At 40.4% G+C, this 9,766-nt stretch overlaps 1 protein-coding gene across 1 annotated transcript; it reads left to right on the top strand.

Moving 5' to 3' along the window:
• Positions 1 to 1,039: 1,039 nt before the first annotated feature.
• GL218_09204 (uncharacterized protein) lies at positions 1,040 to 3,169 on the top strand (the record flags this gene model as incomplete). The annotated part of the gene is made up of 1 exon (XM_033586030.1): positions 1,040 to 3,169. The coding sequence occupies one exon, from the start codon at positions 1,040 to 1,042 to the stop codon at positions 3,167 to 3,169; it is 2,130 nt and encodes a 709-aa protein (XP_033439943.1).
• Between the last annotated feature and the right edge of the window lie 6,597 nt (positions 3,170 to 9,766).

The raw sequence follows: 9,766 nt of genomic DNA, 5'->3' as shown, positions 1-9,766 counted from the left end.
TTATATAAATTTAAAATTTAGGAAAACGCATGCACTCGCAAGCTCGCGCAAGCGTTTTCACGTGCTCGCAGGCTCGCACGGTAGAATCCGTCGGAAACTTTTATCAATTTCTTATCATTTATTGAACATTTATTTATCAATTATTTATCAATTACTTATCAATTACTTATCAATTACTTATCAGTTTCCCATAATAATTTCCAAAAGTTTGAGCGTAAAAAATGTCTCCGACGGATTAATGCGCTATTTTAAAAAAAAGAATAATTATTATAAAATAAATGGTAATTGTAGAAAATATTATTCTACCTCTTAAATATTATATCTCAAAACCACATTTTGCCGATATGGTAGGTATACAAATAAGAAGTTATCGCCTATTATTTGAGCCAAATGTTATCAGAGGTCCAAGTAGAGGGTTGGTACTGCTTCGACTACGTGTGTCAGTACGGCGTACGTGACGATAGGAGCAGGGCCGTTGAAGGGTCCTGCAAACATCATCAAAGCTGTCTACTAATCCGAAGACCGCTAGTACAGGTAAATTATAACATCCTCTGTTGTGGTATCAAGCAGTCGGAAACAAAGTAAATATAGCAAAACGTAGCCCTACTTAGCCCAGTATCAAGAGGGAGATAGATACCTAGGTAATTAATAAAGTATCTACTTACCAAAGTTAACCTTGTGCATGTTTCCTGATGTAATTGTGATCGACGCCATAAGTTGGTCTTAGGTAGTGTCTAACTCTACCGATGAGTCGGCGGTGCTCTCTAAACGGATAGGTATGTCAAAGTAGGCAGTTCATAGGCGTTGTTAAAATGAAAGGTACGAAGATATACTTAGTATTCAGGTACACAACAGACAAGTCTACCTGGGTTACCCAGCAGCTGTATTCCACCCCGCCAGCACGACCTACATCTTCGTTCTGTTTGCCATCTGACAACTTTACAATTCTCTATTTCTCACACATACATATACCACAAAACATTACAAATTTCCGATTCTCTTCTCTCTACATTCTACTTTCATCGACCACACTTCCAAGATGTCAAACTATCAAAGCCATATCCTACCTACTCTTCAGGACCTATCATCTTCCACTTCCGAATCCATCAGAGTTGCCTACGTTACGGCAGAATCAGTCGGTAAAAGTACTAGACTTGTTCCTGATCTTTGGAATCACGTCAAGGCTACTCGAGCCGATGCGCAAGGCCTATACATCTTATTCGACCAAGAGGAAATCAAAGTAACAAGCTATAATATCAGATACCGCGAAGATACTGATATCACCAACGGGATTCCCAGCATTGAAAATGCGAGAAAACTAGGTCTCATCTCGTACGAGAGTTTCAATACGCTCATGGAGGATACGGCTGATCCGTCAACCTTGCTACGCCACCAGGACATGATACTATTTATCGACGTCGAGCATATCCCGACAGTGGACGGAGAATTGAGTATAGGTATTGTCGTAGATTGGATTCGCGGCCTAAAGAAACTACAAGAAGTTAACCTTACCGTCGTCCTCCTCGGCGGTAAAATTAGAGAGGACATCGGAAATATATTACATTTCTACGATATTCATCCTTTCCATCTCGTATGGGAGGAAGAAAGGAAATACAAGCAGGAGACCCTCGAGGATACAGACAAAGTCATAGAGGTTATTCGCTTATCTCTATTCGAATCTCCGCAGTGTGGTTTAGCACCTTACGTGGTCATCTGCACCCCAATCGCGGAAGCCTACGATATATTCATCAAACCTATCAATAATATCACAGGCCGTAATATACGTTGCCTATCCATCGGGAGAGATAGCAATATGGAGAATATCACAAGATCCATCATCCAGAGCGAGCCTACAGTCATCTTTCTCGAAGAAAATCTAAGCAGCTACGTATCAATACCTAACTTGAGATGCGTCATCTCCATCGACCATAAGCGGACGAGGATATTCGACCCTTCTACCAGCCAATTTCCTATTGCAGCTATCCCTATATCAGAAGGCGATATCTTTCGCCAGAAAGCCTGGGTCGGTAAAGGTGATAGGGCGGATAGCGAGCGTCCTACATTTTACACCTCATGGGATGACGAATGGTTACAAAACAACAAGTCAAAAGACGATACGCATATCGAAAGCGATTCCGCACATCTTCTCCTCGCGGTCAGCAAAATATTCAAATGTCTCGCATATCCCGAGGTACCGGTACCAGCGCTGAATGGAAGCTTATCTGTTCTAAGGGAGGTTCGTCGTCGGCTTGTCATATTGGGATGCTTAGCTGACGACGCTCCTACATCTCAGATCACTCCTCTGGGTATTAGAACACTTTATTATATTAAGCACAAGACATTTAATGGCTTAGGAAACTTCCACGTCGCTTACCTTCTCGCCCGGATCGAGAACGACACTACGCTTTCGATCCCCTCAAAAAGAGTACTTATTCGGATGGTAGCGTTATCAATCTATAGAAATGATAACAATTTGTACACTTTCACAGAAGAGGCTGCGCAGAGTCTCAAGGAGGATGATGGGTTGGCCTTTGATGTCATAACAGAAGACTGCGCCGGAATCGGGAAGCAGAACTCACACTACGGTCAGCTATGGTGCGAACTTGGTATCTTGGATAAGATGAACGTTGAGAACTCCGTCGGACACGCACTATTTGGTGGTAAAACCATTATCGAGAGAGGAAAAGGGTCTATGCGAGTTAAAGCAGCAGTTTTACTAAAGGTTCAAATCTATATTCGCGGATTAGAAACATTATTCGGCATAGAGCCTTCTAAAAACCTCATCGAGGAGACGATGCTTAACCAGGATGAAATACGTGACGTATTTCACATACTCGCGCTGACGTATTTGTTCCAAATGGTTTTCTTCAAAAAGTGGTTCTCCACATCCTTCACTACAGCATCGCCTTATGATATGATCTCATTGCAGCCTGTCCGCTTAGAACTGGAACCGACGCTCGGCGAGCTCACTCCGCATATGGCGACAGGAGACCAAGAGAATGGTGGAGTCTTCGCCATCTACCAGGAGAGCTTCATATACAATGAGAAGTTCTCACCGGTGTACCTCACAATCCTTCCGGTAGGGACCTTACAAAGGATAGTCGACAGCTTTGGGGCGCCAAACCTTTGGGCTCTCGTCTCAACACAGTATCCCGTACCTACCGCGTAGGAAGTGTAAGAGAGGACATTGAGAAACGAAGAATAGTTCACGATGATAGATAGGTACCAATACCATCGTTGTAGATAGCTTAGGAATCCGTTGGCAGGGTATCATAAATATTCATCATCCGTATTGAACAAGGTCATAAAATTTCATCTCGTATCTGATACCATAAAGCGATCTATCCTAATGTATTCTACAGGTAGGTCTATTTAACCTTCTTCGGTATGACGAATTGGGGCCAAGGTGAAAGTATACAGAAAGTTATGGGGGTTTATGGGTTAATATGTTTATCGTTCTCCTCCAATTTTTCGTATTTATAGTTCCTTGCTTCCTCTTAGAAGAAGTAGAGAGGCTGAATATTATATATCATAATTCCAATGTCTATCTGCGATGTCCTTTCTAGTATTACTAGCGAGGAGGAGGATAGTCGAGATATATTTAATATTAATAAACAATACTAGCTGGTAGGAGAGTCGAATATCCTCGCCCACTCATAGGAGATGGAGATGTGTTTTAAGTTAGGTATTGGTATATAATGATTCAGACTTTTTTCCAGAAACTAGAAAGAGTACAGTAGGTTTACCTTGGATAATAGATCTTTCAATATCCCCTATATTATCATTTCTCTTGATGGATAGGTTGGATAAATACTTCGTAAGCTTTTCGCAGCCTCTATCTATATGATTCCAGGACGCTTAGTCGTCCTTCTCTAAGCTGTGTTGAACTGAGCGGTCAAAGGACTCTCAAGTACCGTACATGGTATCTTGGAATGGAATATATACCTATATAGGAAGGACCCCCCTCCTCACTCATACAGTTGGTGGGTTAAGTCAATTTATAACTATAGCTCATATACCTTATCTTTCAGGAATACTCTTAGTTCAATCATGATGATATGAACTTGGAATATTCCCATTCTGCAACCAAATAGTATGGAAACAGTGTTTTTATTCCGCGGGATATTCTAACCATTCTACGGAAGCCTACGACTACACATACTAAACATATTCCTTCTTTTAGATATCTCGGCTATGATTCTTGACCTAACGTCTTTAGATAGAATGTAGATATGCTTCTTAGGTCTAATAGTAAAACAGAATATTACCATTTTCTTGGAAGCCTCACCTGACTGTTCAACTTGAAAATATATTGTCGAGAATATATTGATATCATAAACATCGGTATGATGAATCATCCCTATACGGTGTTACTGAATATGGAATTATTCACTCCCGAAAGATGAGCCAAGTATAAGTAGATATCGAAAGCTAACTGTCATCAAGTCTTTAGGAAAGTCCAATGCCTCGATTCCAGAATGCTCTACATTAAGTACTGATCCTATCTCAATGTTTAAGTCGAATCTAAACCTAATGCGTTTGGTACTCTACAAGTCTGGTATCCTGTACTATCTCAGTAAGCTCAGATCCCATGCTACGAAAGTCCTTTGTAGTTTGAGTCAGCTGTAAAGAGTTATGGTAAAAGTAAAAAAGCCTGATGTACACTCAGCAATGATTTCGTGGGAAATGACTTTAACACAAATCTAAAAGTTCTCGAAGCTAGAATGAGGGATTCTCGACCTCCGAGGACTTTTAGATTTGTCTTGCGGCCATTATTCGGAAATCTATTGAAGAGTGTACATTGAAGAGGGGGTTTCCTTTTTTTTCTACTTCATTTAAACTGGCTTGCAATTGACGGCCGCGCTTCATACCACAGTTCTGATGAATTATTGAATAGCGCGGTCTAAGCTTTTCAAGATAACTACTCGTAAGTTAGATATAGATTCCCAGTAATAGGTACGGAGTTGAGATCCTTCTCCTATTAGCAAGCGTAACCGATAGACGTACTGATCCGTCTTCCACTACGCGGGCAACGAAGCCAAGACCCTTGGACTTTAAGAATAGAAATCTAAACAACATGGCAATAGAATTCATAATGCTGAAATGAACATACGTCCATTCTCACATTGTGATATGAGGTCAGAATAGCCCTCAGACCAAATACGAATTATTAACGAAATATAAGCTCTGCCCCGAGCCCTATTCTCTTCTCTCATCTACGGGATATAAGGTTGAATGTAAGTACACTCGGACTTAGCCAATAGGGAACACACGAGAGCTATCTAAAGTTTGAATCTATGACTTGGAAATTAAAGAGGACTTATGTCAGGAGGTTTACAACCTTACCCACTAGTACACTGACAGCTTAGCTGGGTTGGAAGTTATATACATGATCAATTTCGCGAGATTGAACCGATAAAATATTAAAATAATTTCGTATCCGACTTTTCGAGATTCCTAAGTCCAGGATCCTCACAGTTCTTTCTATTTCTAATAGTAACCAACTCGCTAGACCTATAGATCCATTTCTTCTCCTTAGCTACGGTAACTTCAGTATCTGATAAGTATCTCTCATAGAATAGAATGAGTTATTATATCAGGTTCATACTGTAATATATAAGAAATCATGTCCGTAAGGTTGGTTGCGGCTAATTTCGACATTCAGAACTGGCACGTAGACGTAGGTAAAGTGACCGCCGAGCATTCAAGCAGGGTATTTGTGAATTGAAAATAATCGCAGACGTATATATATGTATGTATCTATATCTGAGGCGCTGTTTCTAAATATATAATGCTTTGTTCGTTCATATTTTCAATATCATCTGGCCTTTGCGTAACGATGATAACCTCGCTTCGTAGCATTCGTACGTGGCATAACTTGATTAGGTGACTATGACTAACTACTGTAAGCTATCATTCTTAAAAGGTCACCTTCTCTTGATATTTTAAAGATTATATCAAAATATCCCGACTCTTTGATGCACGGGAAGACATCTCATCTTGGCGAAATTTACATTCGTCATATCAAGCCTTGAGAAATGTATCCCAGCTATTACTCGCAGTTTTGAGATATCCATCTATGGATGTACCTATTGATAAACCTTGATGCGATCCATCTTGATAGAGAGGCATTCTGTTCCTAAACCCCTTGTCAGCTGCGTAGGACATCAACATCGATTATCAATTTGTCCTGTGGTAAAACTTCACATCAATACCGGTCTAATGCTCCTGGAATTCAATCTCACGATGCCGCGAATTATTTTATCTATTAAAATAGTCTTCTTTGGTATGTCAGGGTTGTAGGGAATGTCATCGTCAGGTATCTAACCTTAGAACTACATGCGCGTACTTACATCAGTTCTATTAATGATATTCTTAACAGTAAGCTATTTTACGTATTAGGTATCAATAGTTCTTAGATGCGTATCTACTCAATTTATGTTTGGGTTACTATCCTGGGTGCGCAATCGAAGGCTTCTAGAAAACAGAGTCAAAAAGACTTGACAAGACAATGCCTAAAAGCCTACCAATCCAACTCCCTCCGAAAAGGGCTGGCGATAATATTTCTCTAAAAAACGACAGAGATATTGGACGAAGCTGCAAAGGTCGATACAACCCTATCGAGCGACTAGGACAATGAATCAAATGAGTCAATAGCATATCTACAAGATACTTGAAAAGTACACAGCGCCTTCGCGAGAATAGGAGGACAGGCGTTGAGACAGGCGTTGACAGTTTAATTCAATTCAATCCAGTTCAATTATCTTGACATCTACTCTACGTATAGCCTCCGTCGCGGATGTCAATCTGACAGAAGACCACGGTCGGGGAGAAGTAATATCACACATAAGGCAGGACTGATTCCAAATCTATCTTAATCTACTGTAAAACAAGATCTCGACTCAATTTCGCAGACAAGTGTTTGCGCGCATGTACATCTAATGCATACGTATGGGAATGGTTCTAAAGTTAGGGCCTTCTGTGTTAGACTGCTTGCCATAGCTAAGTGATACTGTTTTACTGTGTAAACGATATTCCTCTGCGACACCAATTATAAATATAATGGGATGACTTAATATTCAATTGCCCGTCAGAATTCAATTGCCATTTGGCATGTGTTCTCGCTATCTGCTTCGCGCTCGCCGACAAGTTCTGTATACGAGTTAGTCGATGGCCTCGACAATTGAAAAAGGCCGAGACACTTAGTGAGTGAATCCCCCTGTAACGCCAATTCTAATATATTTCGATATCTCCCGAATGACTAGCTCGTAATATGAGACCTGTATTATACCGGACGGTTGGTCGGTTGGTCGGTGTATTGGTTGGTGTGTCGGTCGATATGACATGACGGTTGGTTCGTGTGTGGTACGTCGGTATATGTGTTGGTTAGGGTAGCAAGATAGCAAAATAGCAAAGTAAAGAGAGCGACGCAAATTTGGAAACCTAAAAACCCCCAAAGGATTAGCAAAGGCGCCAAGTAAGACTCGGAAAAATTACAAACCAAATGCCCTCTTCCTTACCCGTTTCTCTGCGCATCAACCCGTGGAAGGCCCAGATGAGCTGAACAGTCCATCACTTCGCCTAGAGCCTTCGCCTAGAGCCCAGTTGGAGGACAGCTAATTAAACCTCTGTTTTTCCCGCAAACCGGAAACCTAACTCCGTTAGGATATTAGAATTTCGAGTTTACGAGAGGGTCAGAGTATCGTGGTCCCAGCCAACAAACTCTGGCAAACGCAAAGGGTGTTCAACCAGCGACGAAATCCAAAGAGTGGATGTGATGTGGAGAGAAACATGATTGCTCAGATGTAAGAAGACAAAAAGATGCGGGGTTATGGAAATAGATTGTACATAAGAGAGGTGCTTTAGGAGGTATGTACCTATTATGTAATAACCTTATTTCTATGCCAATGTCCAGCCCAGCCACTCGCACCATAATCTATAAGCCACAATCCACAATGCATGTCTTTGAGTTAGCCCCAGAGATACATATTCTCACAAGGTTTACGCCGTGGGCGGTTTTGACTTTTAGGGATATTTCAAACCAAGATACTCTTAGAGACACTGCATGGATAATATTGAAATGTAGCATACCTATACATCGATTCCAAATAACATCTTGCGTTTTAGATGATTCGAGAAAATAGCAAGCATTAAGCATCGTAGCTATCTATGCGTATGAACCTGCTATTCATTCTCTTTCACGCCATTATTGATGTTCTAGTATTTCGTCGGATGATAGCTGTTATCGTCATCGAAAGTCTTAGAAGTTATATAGCTACCTATCATTTCAGTTTTCCATGTCGCATACATCATACTGAATGACTGGATATCTGAGATTCGTGATAGAGGCGGAGAGGCGGAGAGGCGGCAATGTAGATATCTCTGGGTAGAAGATAGTTATGGACGGTCCATTAAAAGGTTTAGAATATATTCGTCATTGTCACTGTTAGGGTATAATTGTGTCGGGAACTCCTCTATGGCGATATTATTTTTCTGGTTTCGAAAATCTCTTGTGCTAACGTATCTTTCTTAGTTTCACCGTTGACTAGCCTCTGTAAGATGTCTGTAGCTTTCTGTCATTTTGAATTCTCTCTCGTTAATTTATCTTTTGGTAGTTACCTGGTCTTATTTCTGTTTGAAGTGTTTCCAACTCGTATTCTCGATAGCCTCGTTGAATTGTTTTCAGTCTTTTTATCTGCGAGACTTGCTCCTACATGATTCATCTTTGATACCTTTTTTTGTCACTGATAAAAATGATGGTAATATGGATGACAATTCCACAACGTACACTGAAGCTGACTTGAAGATGGTTCTGAATTTTCATACCAGCTTGTTATGTTCGTTAAGGGCTTCATTCGTATCATCTTTGGGGTCTACGCTTATCTTTACGAAATCCACTACTGCTCAGCTTTGATCGAACTTGACGGAAGTTTAACCTTGGATTTAAAGCATTTCTTCATTTTCTGTTTGGTCAAACCAAGGTAATGAACTGGCCTTGAAGAATTCATATTAGAACTAGCGGTTTGATAGTTGTTGTCAGGGGGTTTATACCCAGGTGATTGATGTCATACACAGAGTGAATATCTAGGATAGGTAGACCAAAAGGACGATATATTGAACTAGTAACGCCTGATTCTACTCTCTTTCGAGGGCGCGTAGCGCCCTTATATAGTAGATAGACCCCTGTAGGCCTCCGTACCCACTTATACCCTGACAGTTGTAGTTGGTCTTTTACTTCTTGATCCTGTTTAAGGACCTGACTTGAACCAATCCTTATGGTTTCCTGATATATTCGTGTCTTAATCCTCAGTCATCCCGAGTAATTCCTACGAGCGAGCCTTTTCAGGAAGCTATGATCATCGTAGATGATGACAATCTATTAGTGAAAATGAAAATATCGAAATAAAATCATCAAGGTACAACTTAACGACCGAATTCAAAATCATGGTTTAACTATATTCAAACAATTCAATATGCCTAAGGCTTACCTTAGGATATTCTGTCAAACACGACTCAACATCTCCTATTTGGGATATATGCGTTATAAGAAGTAGTAAGAAAACACAAATGACAAGGGAGGTAGGATTCTATTTAGGTATAAATAATTTAGGGGTAGATTTAGGGTTAGATCTACTAGGAATGGGTATATAAGATCTGTGCAGAGCTCTCGTGAGAGGCATTCATAGTTTAAGCTATCTTAATATTCACTAAAGCTACAATACCTGATAAATATCAAATATCAGGTATGGTGAGGTGTAATCCTTAG

The sequence above is a fragment of the Daldinia childiae genome (genome assembly GCF_008694065.1).
Source record: "Daldinia childiae strain JS-1345 chromosome Unknown Scaffold16, whole genome shotgun sequence".
Classification (NCBI taxonomy): domain Eukaryota; kingdom Fungi; phylum Ascomycota; class Sordariomycetes; order Xylariales; family Hypoxylaceae; genus Daldinia; species Daldinia childiae.
The sequence above is the reverse complement of the archived record's forward strand: the minus strand, read 5'-3'. Positions and strand labels throughout refer to the sequence as shown.